Source organism: Populus alba, chromosome 13 (assembly GCF_005239225.2).
Source record: "Populus alba chromosome 13, ASM523922v2, whole genome shotgun sequence".
NCBI classification, from domain to species: Eukaryota; Viridiplantae; Streptophyta; class Magnoliopsida; order Malpighiales; family Salicaceae; genus Populus; species Populus alba.
In genome coordinates, this window is record NC_133296.1 from 422,245 (window position 1) to 437,475 (window position 15,231).

Below are 15,231 nucleotides of genomic sequence, written 5' to 3' on the forward strand. Positions count from 1 at the left end.
TTTATGATTTTTTTTGGTATTATTAGATTCATCTTATTAAAATCTTTCCAATGATACTAGCAATATCTTCATCAGAGCTTTGGTGTGTCTCTGGTGTTAATTTTTTTTTTTTTTTTCTCTTTCCTCTCGTAATTTGTATAGAAAAGAGAGAAAAGTCAAATAAAATAACTCTAGAGACACACCAAGCTCTATTGACGACACCATCAGAGCTGCTGCATGTCGGGACCTTCTGAATCCTTATAAAGTTGTTCTACTTGCTGTTTGTTAAAATCAGCAATCTCTAAGAAAATTGTTTTACTGATGTGTATGAATAAAACAACATTTTTTTTTCATTTCCAGATTACCACCACCATCGAAATTAGAGTTATACTAGTAACCTTAATTGTTGCGGCCGTATAGTAAATAGCTAGTCATTTAGTTTTATTTTCCTTATCTTAGAGTTCTTGTTGATGATGATGAAAGTGTAAATAAAGAGAATCAGAAAAGTGGTGAGGACCTATGGTTGTTAGTCCTAAGAGGAAAGATAGTGATATGGGAAAGGAAGCCTGGAAGTTGTGAAGTGATGCTGTCTGATGTAGATTCCTTTGGGGACTCTGGCTGCAGGAACCCAAGAGATAAGCTGCCATTGAAATATGATCATGTGTTTATTTGTGATTTTGTCCCCTGAGCTCTTGCCTTCTTGTTAGAGGTGAAAAGAGTTCTTGATTCACACCTTTCAATTGCAGGTGATGTTCTCCACGCGTGTTTTTTATTTTTTATCTATCAATTTTTAGTTTGATCTGATGTCCTGTTTCATGTAGGAAATTTGTTTCTGTTTCGAGTAGGAAATTTGTATGGCATAATTTAAATGTGACTAGCTATTTAACGAGAGTTCATATACAATTCAACAAATGTAGCGATATGGCGTAAGGCTTTGGACAAAAATCTCCTTGAAGGCAGCTAGATTATAATTAAAAACAAAGTTATAATATACACAAAACCAAATACAGATTGCTTCTTATTAATTTACAATATGCTTTTTTACCCATTTTAGTAATCTATTTTAGATCATATTTCATTAAGTTTTTATATTATTCAAAATACTAATTAAGTGTGTGTGTGTATCGCAATAAATTTTCATTTTTTAATTTAATATTGAAGAGCATTCTTGAACTCAACTTGTGCAATAAAGATTTTTTTTTTCTTTTATTTGATTTGATCTGATCTATGAAGATAAATGACATGATATACACTTTTACATATAGTTATAGTTTTAGAATTTAATCTAAGTGGATGAATTTAGTAACTTGTTGATTAAGCTAAATTTAACTTTGAATATTTTTAAAAAAATAATATCTAAAACAATATTAATTTACATATTTTTTAAATAATTATAATTTAAGCTGATTCTTCAAGAGTCAATTAAATTATATTTTTTAAAATTTAAAATTATTATTATTATTATTATTATTTTATATTTTTAAATTTTTTTTATAAACTAAAATAAATTTTAAAAAATAAAAAATATATTATCTTAATATATTTTTAAATAAAAATATTTTAAAAAACAATTTATATCATATTCTCGAAAAAAAAAATCTCTATATTATATAACCGGAACTTTACTTTCATCACTTTCCAAAACTTTCCCAAATGTTTCCACATTTAGATACGTTTTTATATTTTCAACCCCCAAACTTTTCGTTTCTTTCCCTCATCCACAACAGATTCATTTCCTTCCCCTTCCATCCCCTCTCTCTCTAGCGGGCCAAAATCTCTCTCAGAAAAACAAATCCTGAACAAACCCTAACCCTAGCAGACCACCAAAAATGGCGCCAAAATCAAAATCCAATCAAGACCCATATTTCAAACCAGGCTCAAAAGTAGAAATCATGTCAGACGAGGCAGGGTTTAGAGGCTCATTCTACATAGGAACAGTGGTGAAGGCAACAAGAACCCCAGAATTCACAGTCCGATATGAAAAACTGTTTGAAGATGAAGAAGGGACAAAACGCTTGCAAGAAACCGTTAATGAGTTCCAAATAAGGCCAATAGCACCAAGAGAGAAGAAGAGGGAGTTTAAGTTTAGTGAAGAAGTTGATGCTTTTCATAACGATGGGTGGTGGGAAGGTGTGATAACTGAGGTGAATGAAAATGGGAAGTTTGCTGTGTTTTTTAGGAGTACTAAAGAGCAGATTGAGTTTGTTGAGGAGGATTTGAGGTTGCATAGAGAGTGGGTTAATGGGGAGTGGAAACCACCATTGGAAGGAGAAGAAGAGAAAGGTGAGAAAGAAGAGGTGGAAGAGAAGGGAAATAAGGTTGGTTTTTTATTAGTTGTTGTTTTTAAATGTTAATCTTGGTTTATGTGCTTTGTGTTGATAATTTATTGCTGTTATATTAATCTTGTTAGCTTTTGATAGGTTATTTATAATTTTGTTGTTATTAGGTCAACCTTGGGTAATGTGCTTAGTTTATTTTGCTAAATTTGTTTTTATTATGTTAATCTTGGCTGGTGTGTTTGGTTTTTTGTTGTTGGTTTATATTCTGAATTTCGTGATGGCTTTGCTTTTGAATTTTTTTATTTTTTTAAAAAAAAACAGGGTTCTAGAAAGAAAAAGAAACTCTCTGAAGAAGATGAGAAAGAAGTGACGAAAGAGGTGAAAAGGAGGGTTAGCGAGGTGAGTTTTGTTTTGGACAGAGTTCTGTTTATGCAAAATTTGGTTAATTGTTTAGGTTTCTCATGATAACAATTTGGGTTAATGTGTTATGTTCGAGTTTCATTTTGATAGTTGATGTGTTTGGTTGATGATTCCTTTTGGGTTCTCTGAAAACAGGATGCTGGAATGTAAAAGATGAATTATGTGTCTTTGGTTTTTGATAATGTTATTTATATGCTAACCTTGGTTACTGTTTTTACTTCTCTTTGGATAGATGTGTGTGGGCATTATGTATTTTGTTGTTACTGTTTTTATTGTTCTTCTGATAGATGTGTATGGGTATAACCTTAATATGTATTAATTTGGTTGTTATCATGTGAATCTTGGTTAGTGTACTTGGTTTTGGTAGTTTATTGTGGGTTTTATAACACTTTTCTCGATTCTTTGAATGTTAAATGGGAATTTCTTGATTAGGGGTTTTGGGTTTGTTTTCTTTTTAGATAAAAGTGTGTAAGTCTTGGTTGATATATTTGAATTTTGTTGTCTGGTTAATTTGTTTTTCTATTTAGGTTTTTTAGGGCTACAAAATGAGGAAAGATTCTTAAAGGAATTTATTGTGTGGAATATTCAAGGCCTTTTCTTTCGATCTTTGTTTTCTTTTTATGAATTTTGAGCTTGGAATACTTTGGCTGTTTGACTCATTGAAGAATACCCCCCCCCAGTGATTATGTGTGTACTTGCATGTCTTAGGAGTCCTGGTCCTTGAAAAGTTTTAGAGGAAGGAATGGAAACTAATGAAAATGAAGTTATTCTTTGAGCAAATCAGGATGTTTCATAGCATTTTTACCCTTGGCTTCTTATTGTGTATATTTGGTTATTTTTGTTTCCATTGAAATGGTTTGAGTAATATTTGGGTTTTATTGATAAATTAAGGGTAAAGGGAAATAGCTTATGGGTCTTGCGAAACTTGACCCTAGACGATGATATGGAAGCTTGGACTTTCATTTTTAGTGTCCCATCATCTCATCATCTCTAGATTATCTGTTTATTTTAGTATGTGATATGAAATCTAAGCCAATGACTCAACTTTTTCTGATGAAAAGTATTTCCTGGATGAAAAAGATAATTTCTGTTTGTATGGCAGCTATCTTAGGACTGGGAGAGGGATTTTCTTTTACTTTTTGAAGAACATGGACTATTGTAGGCAGTAACTCACACACAGGCCCGAAGGAAATGGAAATACAAAAGAAGAAATGTGCATTCGGGTACACTTTCTGGGGTGTATGTGTGTACCTAAAAAAAGTGGAAAAACTTTCTAGCTTTTCACATCTTTACAATGAGAGTCTATTAATTGTAAAAAAAGAGTCTATGGAACATCCTTTTGTGTGGTACTGTAGTTTTGACCATCTACATTCAGCTGCAATGCTGTATTCAACAATACTTTTATTTCATTCTGTGTGTTTTGTCTTTCTCGGGTATGTTCTGCTAGAGACCTTTATCGGCTTCTTGAATCTGGAATTGCAGAAAGTGCCCAATACAAAACTAGTGAAGCCTATTGAATCACTGAAAGATGTGAAGTTTAGCAAGGGAATGCTAGTTGAGGTTAGCAGTGACGAAGATGGTTTTAAAGGTGCTTGGTTTGCTGCTAGTATTGTTGAACCAGTGGGGAAGGACAAGTACCTTGTTGAGTACAAAAGCTTGAGAACAGAAGATGATAGTGGTTTTCTGAGGGAAGAGGTTAGCACTATGCACATAAGGCCTCCACCTCCACAAACTGTAGTTGTTGATCTTCAAGATGCTGGAAGAAGTTGATGCTCTGTACAATGATGTCTGGTGGGTGGGTGTGGTTTGTGAGGTAAATACTTTCCCACAGTATGTTGTCTCCTTCAAGGATACCGGGGAGGAATTAGAGTTTAAGCACTCTGACTTAAGGCCACATCAGGACTGGATCAATGGCAAATGGGTCGCTCCTTCACATGTATGTCTTTCATACTTTGACTTTATTAGTCTTTTTCATGAATATGAACGCCTCACGTGTGCACTAAGAGAGGATTAGATGATTTTTGGCAAGTCTGATATTATTTTCATGTTTTCTGGTGCTGCTGAAGATGGTAACTTGTGCTTTTTACCTCTTATTCATTTTTTTTTGGCTTTGAAGCTGTGATTGCTGGAGAAAGTAGTAGAGCTTGGTGAGAGAACCTGCGGCTTTGGTTTATATATACTTTGTAATCCATATCAATCTCCATTTCCCTGGCCTATGGTAGGAGCAGTAGAATATCTTGAGTTTTCTTACCCGACTAGGGTTGTAGATTCTGCGGCTGAATTACTATACTAAAAAACTGATACTATTCTTCTTCAAAGATGTCTATCTGTTCATTATGCATGAAAACTCTCTAGTGCAACCTTAAACCGAGCTCATCAAAACATAAGACAACTGTATTGCTACATTTCTTGATGCCATTTGAAGTTTCTTTCGACATGTAGAGCTGAACCCCCAATTGCTTCTCTGCACTCGTTTGCTTATGGCATTTATTAGCTTCCGGGAGTTCTCTGTAACCGGTGCATGCATGTGATTCTATAATATTGGTTTTGCCATTTGTTATCTTAGATGGACCACCGACATCTATTGTTCCACTCCTTTTTTGACTTTAGGTTTTTTGTCTTCCTTGGCCAAGGACAGGACTTGGGAGCTTTTATATGTTTACTGCTGTGAAAGTGAATGCTGCCGAATAGATTTATACAGTGCGCAAATTTTGAGTCTAAGGACACTAATGTCCAGCCACAATAGGTAATGTTGTTTATGAAATTCAATGGAATCAATGCATATAGTAAGGCAATTTTTGTTCCATGGATCTATAGAGGAAGGTTTATGGAATCATAGCTAGGGTCCATGCTGGACCAAAATAGAAAAAAGGCAAAAAAGTGAGCTTCGATGCTCGGAACCAAAATTGAGGCAAAATGACATAATCTCCATTAAATTTCCAACTGCCCTTTTCAACTTTTCCCCTGCCAAACATTCTAAGTGAAAAATTCATAATTATCATCCGTTCAGAATTCTGAGATCATAAGACTCACAATTGATACAAATGATGAACATGGGATTCATTAAAGGTGAAAGTGGAAACATAATTTGATTCATTTAATCTTTTCTTTAAACTGGAAACATAATTTGATTCATTTCATCTTTTTTCAACATGTTAAGCTAAGAAAACAGCATCCATTTAGACCACTCCAGTGTCCATGCTGTGATCTTGTCTATAAAATGATTGAGAAATGACACAATAATGTACTTTATTACCAGTAAACACTAGCAGGAGGTGATAATACATTAAAATTGATAGTAAGACAGCAGATATAGGTCACTTATCACTGAAAACTAAGAGCCTTATTAGGCTTCCTTCACCTCCACAGCTCCATTCACTTACATGGCTCCCTTAGCTGGTCCTTTACCTTTTTCTTCAACCTCAAAAGCTGACACAGGGAAAGTCCTGAAGAGCCCAGTAGGAGTCTTGAAAGTCATCTTTCCAGTTGGTGGATCATCCAAAGAGATATCACAAAGTGTGACCCAAACCAAGAGCTCTTTGGTCTTAACACCAGTCAGTTTCTTGATCTTTTTGGGCTCAACATAAGCTGTGACTTCAGTTGCATAGGAAACAAGCTTGCCGATCTTCTCAAACTTATGGGTTGTGCTCTTCTTTTGCTTGAGCCACACAAACCCTGTCTCCCTCACAATCCCACACTCTAAGATGTCATGCAGAGGCAAAAGACCATTTGGCAAGCCTACATCCTTGAGCAGCTCCTGCGATTTCTCTTGTCCCATTTCATCTCCATAGTAGACCTCAGCTTTGGATTTGATCTCTTCTGTGACAAGAGACATTTTCCTCAGAAAACTTGTTTAAAGTTGTTAAACTTCTTTAGAGATTACCTTGTGAGAGATGTGTGCAGGAAAGGGTGGAAAGTTATTGCCTTGATATAGCACCCAGGTTTGACATCTACCCTTGTGTGCACACAAATTTGCCGAAACACCATTTTGCGTGTGGCCTATAAATGTTATCGACGAGTCATTTTCAAGTCAATGGTTCCTGATTTTGTTTAGCTGCAACTTTCTATGGTCATGTGTTTCTTGGGTCAAATCCAAACCCATCAAAATTGTAATTTAGGTGAACCAGATGGGGTGTCCTGCTAGCAAGATGCTTGCATTTATGAGATGGTTGAAGAATTCATGGCAAAATTAAAGGAGAAGAGGTTGGTTGGAGGTAGTTGCCTACATCTCTATTACAATTGAGAGAGGTGGCAGAAAACAAGCACTCGTAAAACACATCCAAGGTTTCTTGGTTCTTGTAGAATTTCGTCAAGAAACTAACTCTGGGTACATTACATGAAAAAAAAACTAAAAACGTTTGGAGCAAAGAAAGCCTTGAATTGTCACCTATACACTTGAAGCAATATTGTCTGTAAATTTATCATTTTCTTGGTAGAAAAATGCTTAAATAAGTGTTTGAGATCAATAAAGGGCAAGAGCACATGTGAACCATGATTTGAAGACAACGTTGTGATTCCAGTCACATAAAGTGTGAAATCCATCAGAAAATCATCATGGGACCCAACACTTTGTATGCGTGAACATGATGAACTGGATTCGTATAATGATTTTTTCATGATTAAACCATATGGTCATAATATGACGACACGGTGAACATGATGAACGAGGCTCATACAATAATGCCTTGGTGATTAAATCACATGGTTATGAAACTAGAAAAAGATCGATCCTAACTTGTCCAGTCCATTAAATTGATCCAGGGTTTCAACCATATAATTATGAAATTAGAACAATATTGATCCTAACATGTCCGATCCATTAAATTGATCGAGGGTTTCAACTATAGTAGCTTGGCATTAGTTGAGTAGGAATTGTGACCTAACCTATTAAATCGATTCTAACTAAACCAACCGTGACCCTGTTAACCAAAATTTATTTGGATGTTGTATGCACCAGATGTAAGCAGACCAGCATTGAAGAAAGGTAGCATCAGTCCAGTGTTTGTTAGTAGATGAGAAAGGACACCGAAATTAATATTGTATTATTATTTTGAAAAGAAAATAAAAAACATATTATTTTAATATATTTTCAAGGTAAAAATATTTTAAAAAATTTCATCTCCAAAAAACGCTAGATATGCAAATTAAAAGCTGGTTTCTTCACACAACCAACAATCCAGCTGCATCATCCGGGTTCCAACATGTTCCCAGGATGATGGAAGGTTTTCATTTTATTACCAAACTGGAATGAATGCTTAACTAACCCGCAACAACGTAGTTCAGATTAGTTCGCCACTGTTGAGTGTCACCCCTTAAATCCATGCATGGTAATTGGTAACATATCTCGTTGGGGAGAAGAGAGGGCAAGTATCGGAGATCCAGAGGCTTCGAGTGAGCATGGCCAAATCCATTTATTGGGTATTGCATGATAAAATGAACGCACCAGAAACATGGCATTAATGGAGTACGGTCAAAAGTTATACAAAAAAATGGGGGTGCATACACGAGGAAAAAGGCCTCAAGGATGACAATTAAAAAATACCTGTGGAGTCAAATGAGCCGACAAGCCATTGTCTTGCCTTTACAACATTTCAAGGGAAATTATCAACTGGAACCAGCTTCTAAATTACTGACTCGGTATTCCAATCACATCACTTCAGCTATGTAGCAAGGGCCCCATGTGTTTAACCGATTTTGGAGTTAAAACTTGGGCCAATAATACATGGTCTTGTCCCTACAACATTTCAAATGGATCAACTGGAAGCAGCTTCCAGATTATTTTGAGCCTCCATTCCATTTCCACGACTGTAGTTGTTCAGCAAGGATTCTATGTGTTTTACTTCTTTCGGCATGGAGCCAGTCAGGACCTAAAGCCAGCACCAGAAAGCTTAGTAAAATCCAAAGACTGTCAAACATAACTGTTTCAAGCAATGATATTATAATGATAGGGTCAGTATCCTGCTATTCTCTGATTTTAATTGTTCGGTCAGTCTTTTGATAATTCGTGTCATTTTTGAAGAAATATCAAAACTAAGACCTGGGAAAATGCAGCAGTGAAAATACAGATGTATCAGTGCATAACTTGTCAACAATTGATTTTCTAGTTCAGTGGTACTCTCTACATGAAGGACTGAGGTCTGGCTTCAAGTCCTCGTCATCCAAAGAATAAAAACAATGTGCACCAATTGTCGAAGCATGCCTAAATTTAACTAGTTGTGCACAGAAGGGCTGCTAATAAATTAAAAAACCACTCTTCTCTAGTTGTAAGAGAACCAGAATTTGACTGGCATTGAGAAGTTAATTTTGGTTTTTACCTCATAACCAGTTTCAGTAATTAGGACTTCATCCTCGATCCTTATCCCAATACCTCTATAGCTGCAATAAGTATCAATATGAAGAGTCTATAAGAAAATTATCTATATGAACATTGTTCTCACATTTACATTACAGTTTCCAGCATGCAGACAAACTAAAAATAAAGAATTGCACTAGACAAAATAATAAAGAATTGGAAATTAACCGCGTAGTATTGCTTATCAGTTATTACTAAACTGTGAAGCACAAGTCAAATTCAATAAAAATAATAAATGAAGTTTGGGACAATAATTGTCGAAGATTAGGAACAGTGAGGCAGATTGGTTAAAAAAATACAAACATCATTACTGTATCACAAACCAATCTAGCAAACACATGCCAAACACAGACAGTGCAAAATCAAGTGCAGTGTGTTCATCTGCCTAGTCCTTGCATAAAGACATCCTCGAGTGCAGTTATAAGCACCTTCTTCTTATAAAGTATTTAGCTACAAGGGAATTGGGTTCAGCTTTAAATTTTATAGAGTCAATAATGAATTAGGCTAGCTTCAATATATATATTTTTTTTACTTGGCTAGCAGGAGATTTTCATATTTAAGTTTTCCATGTTGAAATGGTTCAACATGAAGTACATCCGAGCAGCTTGCACAAGTTCACGTGTACTCTGAAAGCTGCAAAGCAACTAGCTTATTCATGGCATTATTCATCCTAATGGCTTTTGTGGGAAGCTATAATTTCTTTATGGTGAGAAGTACCTATCTGGACCATCAAAAATGGATGGAATGTAGACTCCTGGCTCAATTGTTATAACCTGCCCAGGGAAAAAAGAAACCATTAATTACATACTACGTATAAAACTATGAATCTTGAAACTTTTTCTAAACAGAAAAAACGTTTGTATTTTATACAATTATTTGAAATAAACTTGATACTTTAAATTTAAAATCAGTTAACCTTATGATATATATCCTATTCATATGGACCCCGCTTTACTTTTTTAGACAAATAAATTAACTAGTCAGTTGAATCGGTGGAGAGTACTTACAACACCTGGCTTCAATAGACGATCGTAGCTGATGTTAGAACTATCATGGACATCCATCCCTAGATAATGACCTAGACAAAATAAAGCAAATACAAAGAAGAGATTAATGCAAAGTCGATTTGGAAGATGGAATCTGCTTTATTGCCATAACAGTAATAACTAAAAGATAAAAGGTACTTATAGAGAATCACAAGCATAACCAAAATATGATGAGACAAACCTATTGAAGTTGGGTTCAGCTGATGGTAGGAATTGCTTCCACTACCCTTCAAAATTCCAATCTCCTTAAATCCTTTACACAACATCTCAACCTATCCAAGCATACAACATTATTGGAAAATGGAAATGTTTCTTGATAAACGAGCTTTGTTCGCTACAACATACAAGTATATACAACAAATATACACTGCAACATGGGAAGAAGACAACTAATATGTGTAACTCTCACACCACTAAAGCGATTGGATGTTTTATTATTTTCCTTCTAAGACTTGAATTTGAGGCCACCCCAAACTTGTATAAGCATCACCAAGGAAATCAGGTTGATAAATATAGTACAGCATTCACATATCTAATTTTTCTCTTGAAAATGGAAATACAAGATATGATAAAGGACAGATTATCCATGGCATGCTCATAGGAGTAATAGTGCCCCAAATAGTGAAAGAGGACTCATGTGGAAGAGTAACAACAAGTGCAACAATTTGTAGAAAAACAAAATAAATCATAGTATGAGGGAAGATTGACCAAAGCAGCAAAGCTAGTCAACTGAACTGAAAATCAATTAGAGCATCAGAAAATCTCAGGAATTATATGGATCTATCACCAAGATGCAAATTCAGGCCTACAATTGCATTCAGACTCCTAATCAACACAATCCAAGATTCACGAACTAAATCACTGGTACCATCCTTCAGTTTTTCCCATAGAAACATCTAGATGCAAAGAAAATCTAGATTTCAAGGTCATACCGAATAATTGTGAATTTGCCGAAGGCTGACACCAGGTCGGCAAAGCTTTATGCTTTCCTTGTTTGTTTCAAGTACAAGATTGTAAAGCTCTTCCTGAGAAATGCACATTCAAACCATCAGCTTTGTTATTAGGCTCATTTGGCTGAAGGAATTGAAAATAGAAATACTTGAAAATTCCAATAAAGCAAGCTGAAGGTTGTGTGCATGCTTATTTCTTAGTACAATAAAGATAGTGAGAACTGAGAAGTGAGAAGATCATTTTTCAATTTACTACAAATATACAATGCAAGTATAAATTTAAAACATGTATCTAGACATAAGGTAATCACTATTCATGCAGTGTTAGTATACATAGAAAGAATGATATTACACATGCGAAGAAATACATACACAAACTTGAGCCAGCCATCGTTAAACCCCTCAAAAAGGAAACATTTTTATTGCTTTTGTGTCCATGCACACACATCCAGCAGTTTTTCACCCTATCTTAGCCCAACTACATCTGCAATTTGCAGGTATACCAAGCATGAATACACTGGAACTCAGTTTGCATACAGGGGAACAATGTCATTGACAGTCCACAGGTTTCACAATTTTGCAACTTGCAACAAGGACACATGCAAGATTTCAGGAGGATAGCACTTTTCATGAATTAGTAGGACGAGAAAAATTTATGCAATTAATTTGAATCCCTCTGTATTGGCTAGTTTACTGAGATTGGCTCAAGACAAGTGCAAACTTCCCAGTGCCACTACATAATTTCAAAACTAGACTACCAAGTACTTCATAACATTCTCAATAGATAAGAACATGAATCAACATTTATTATCGCATACATGTACTGAAGAAAAGCTACCACAGGGTGGCCAGGTACGTGTAAGATCACTGACATAACCATGTAACTCACACCCAACATCCATCAAAACAAGGTCACCATTTTTAATCTGCAAAATCAAAGCAGAAGACACATAAAAACAAGGGTCATATCAATGTGTCAATTGCATTTATTAGTCTATTTTAGGATGAAGAATACTCAGTTTCAGCTTTCCATATAGGAACTTACTTTTTGATCATTTCGGGAATAATGTATAACACTACCATTAGATCCACCACCAACCACAGGATTGAATCTGGTGGAGACAATATCCAGAAATTGTCATGAAAACAGAAATGAAGTATGTTTAAGAAGTAGAATTCAAGTCTCAAGTATAAGAATAGAGCATGTAAAAGTGGATAAAAGAACAATTCAATCAGATCATAAAAGGTGAAAAAGCTTACGCCATCCTCTGGGCACCTCTCATTTTGCTTTCATATTCAATTTTTGCTGCTAACATGCCCTCATGAGGATACATCTTGGAATGTAACATTGTCTGCAAAAGACCCTATACAGCACCAAAAATGACACTGATTTTAGTACTACATAGGCTATTATTCTTGTTGCATCACTAAAAAGTCAATTTACCAGGCATGGTAATCAAATAAAATTTCGCTCAGCTAGAAAATTGGAAAGAGGCATGTTTATTTGATAGAATTTAGTTCAAAGAGCAACAAATGAAAGAATTGGATTGAGGTAGGCTCTCTAACTCTGCAAATCAAAGTTTCTGAAAGTGTTCAAATTCTGAAATTTCTGTCTGTAACAAATGAGAGATGCATGGCTGGAAAGAGCTTTGCTATCAACCAGTGAGCCCATTTTTATGTAAACGAAGAAGGACGTTAGTCTAATGAATATATTTAGATATGAAACAACTGTATAAATTTTTTTTTGTCTTTGAATGTTATCCATAATGCATCTCTCTTTAATTATTGCAGAAAGCAGTGAGTAGTTTTATCAAATTAATCAACAAAAAAGAAGACAATAATCAAGCAAATGTTCATTTAAAAACAAGTTGGCTAGAATGTATGATTGGAGGTACCTGACAGACAATTGATGCAGCTTCTTTCATTAACTTAAGCTCAGCAGGTGATTTTATCCATCGCAGCTCATGAGTGAAATTAGAAAGGTCTTTCACTTTGCCAGTCAGAGCTGCCCTTTGAAAATCATCCAATTCTGTATATATTGGTGTGGCCGTCTGCATGTTGTGAAACAACTTTGAGGACCCCCTTATCATACCTGGAAGGATCTGCAGCATTTCCGTTGGTGAAAGGAGAATTCATCCATCCAAGTTACAAATATGGTTACATTGATGCATTTATAATAATTTCCAACATCACCAAAGTATTCATCTCACATCACGTAATTTGCTCAATGGATGTGCTTTCTCTGCCTTGAATGTCTCTAATGCTGCATCTACACCTGCGACTTCTCCTTGCCAAATAACATCCTGACACACACGATAATGAAATAAATTGTCTGCCACTCAAATAACTACATAATCAATCTACAAAATGTTGCCGTGCCACTCAGAGATTATATGCATAGATTGATGTAACAAGCTCATCTCAATAACCTCTAAACAATTCATTTAATTAGATACTCTATTCTAAACTGCAAGTCCAATGGGCCAAACCTTGCAGGAGTTTTAACTCATTCGGAACAAAGTAGGTAAAATATAACAATTATCAGTAGCTATCATGAAAACTCTATAATGCAAGATGGGGAATACATGACGCGTTGCTTCTGGCATGAACATGCATAAACCGCATTCATGACCCAATACTGCCACACCACCAGGTTGTTGGCACCCAGTGATATACAAGTAGTCAGCATCCTGTCGAAATGTGTAAGGCACAACATCGGTCATCATCTTTATAGGAGCAGCTGCAATGACAGCCAAACTATTCTCTGGAAGAAGCTCCAACAACCTTTTCCTTCTTGAGATGTACTCTTCAGTTGTTATGCCTGGTGTGATCTCCCCTTCCTTTAGCAACTGCCGAGGCAAACAAAAATAGGTTCACTAACTTTGGAAGGAAAAATAAGTGTAATCTGAAGCCAACTAAAACTCAAAAGGTATGCACAACTCCCTTTATTTGGAGTGTAGGCATATGCAGTTTCATCATTCAAAACGTCAAACATTTGTTGTAATCATATGATTGTAATGTGACATTCTCAAGGCATGCACCAAGCATAGGAATCTCAAGTGTAAGTGCGTGTTAAGCAGTAGCACCTGAGGATGAGTTGCAGGAGTTGGCTGTCCAATATCATGGACCTTATTTGTGGAATAAGTGCGGCGAACAATACCCTGAAAACCAAATTCACCAAAAAAAAAAATGTTCACAGCTGTTTCTTGATGGGTAGGGGCACACTGACAATGGGGACAAGATATCAGTGGACCAATTTGCACCACCAGCTGACTACAATTGACGAACCATATAGGAACTTGATAAAAAACGCTAATAGAATAAAATCAGTGACCTCATTTACAACATTATACAAGAATGGAACAGTTTATCGAAAGCCAGAAAAAGTACACACATTAGCCAACATCAAAACTCAAATTTGCAACATCCGATCGCATAATAGCTTCAGTAACAACAGATCAAATAAAACTGTCACTGCACTATTCTTCAAAGAAAACTATCACTACACTCCTCATAGAGATTTGAATGCAATAACAGGCACTAAACTTGCACAAACTGAAAAAATGAAACACAAGGTGCACCATAGCTCAAAGAACTCGAAAAACAAACTTGAACAAAACCCAAATTTCAAAATTGGGAAAAACAAAAGAAGAGTATAAAAACAAGCACCCGTAAGACCAAAATCTACAATTTTCAGACGGTAAAGTAACAATCTTTCACACTATTTGATAGGAACCGACTTCATATTTTAGTCCAAAACTCAGACTAAAGCACTAAAAAGATTGAACTGTAAGATGAGAAGTGATTTTGAAAGAAAAGCACTGTACTTGTTTGAAGGGAGTAGCTCTCTGCAGTAACTTCCGTACAAGAATCTGCATCTTTGTTGGTTCTTAGTTTTCAGTTTCAACTTTCAAGAACCTGTGTGTTCTGTTGCCTGGTCTTCTATGTGACAGAAGTAGAACTGTTTTTTTTCCTCCAGTACAGACTCTGTACGGTGCGCATATCCTAAAGTCTCAGTTTAGGGTTTAAGAAAGAAATTTAGTTTTAGTTTTTCTGTTTTTTGAAAGAACATCCCTTCTTGTCTCCTCCTTTTTCTGGATGCTTGAAACGGTGTGTTTATGGGAAAAGAGATTTATTGGTTCATAATTTGTTTTTTTCCATTTAGTAAAAAGAAAATATTGGAGAATGAGAATTTATTGATTAAT

The 15,231-nt window shown here is 35.4% G+C and overlaps 2 protein-coding genes and 1 pseudogene across 2 annotated transcripts; 1 reads left to right on the plus strand and 2 right to left on the minus strand.

The window, feature by feature from the left end:
* Positions 1-1,621: 1,621 nt before the first annotated feature.
* LOC118060916 (protein AGENET DOMAIN (AGD)-CONTAINING P1-like) lies at positions 1,622-5,465 on the plus strand (annotated as a pseudogene).
* Positions 5,466-5,910: 445 nt separating this feature from the next.
* On the minus strand, positions 5,911-6,590 carry LOC118060917 (uncharacterized). The gene has a single exon (XM_035074235.2). It carries the CDS (start codon positions 6,511-6,513, stop codon positions 6,058-6,060), a length of 456 nt encoding a protein of 151 aa, XP_034930126.1. The 5' UTR covers positions 6,514-6,590; the 3' UTR covers positions 5,911-6,057.
* Positions 6,591-8,107: 1,517 nt separating this feature from the next.
* LOC118060918 (intermediate cleaving peptidase 55, mitochondrial) lies at positions 8,108-15,179 on the minus strand. Its single transcript, XM_035074236.2, has 14 exons — positions 14,854-15,179; positions 14,113-14,187; positions 13,612-13,875; positions 13,237-13,329; positions 12,922-13,128; positions 12,287-12,390; positions 12,072-12,138; positions 11,845-11,952; positions 11,009-11,101; positions 10,258-10,348; positions 10,038-10,108; positions 9,748-9,803; positions 8,993-9,053; positions 8,108-8,545 (listed from the first exon to the last, which is right to left on the minus strand). The coding sequence occupies exons 1-14, from the start codon at positions 14,902-14,904 to the stop codon at positions 8,432-8,434; spliced, it is 1,455 nt and encodes a 484-aa protein (XP_034930127.1). The 5' UTR covers positions 14,905-15,179; the 3' UTR covers positions 8,108-8,431.
* Positions 15,180-15,231: the final 52 nt, after the last annotated feature.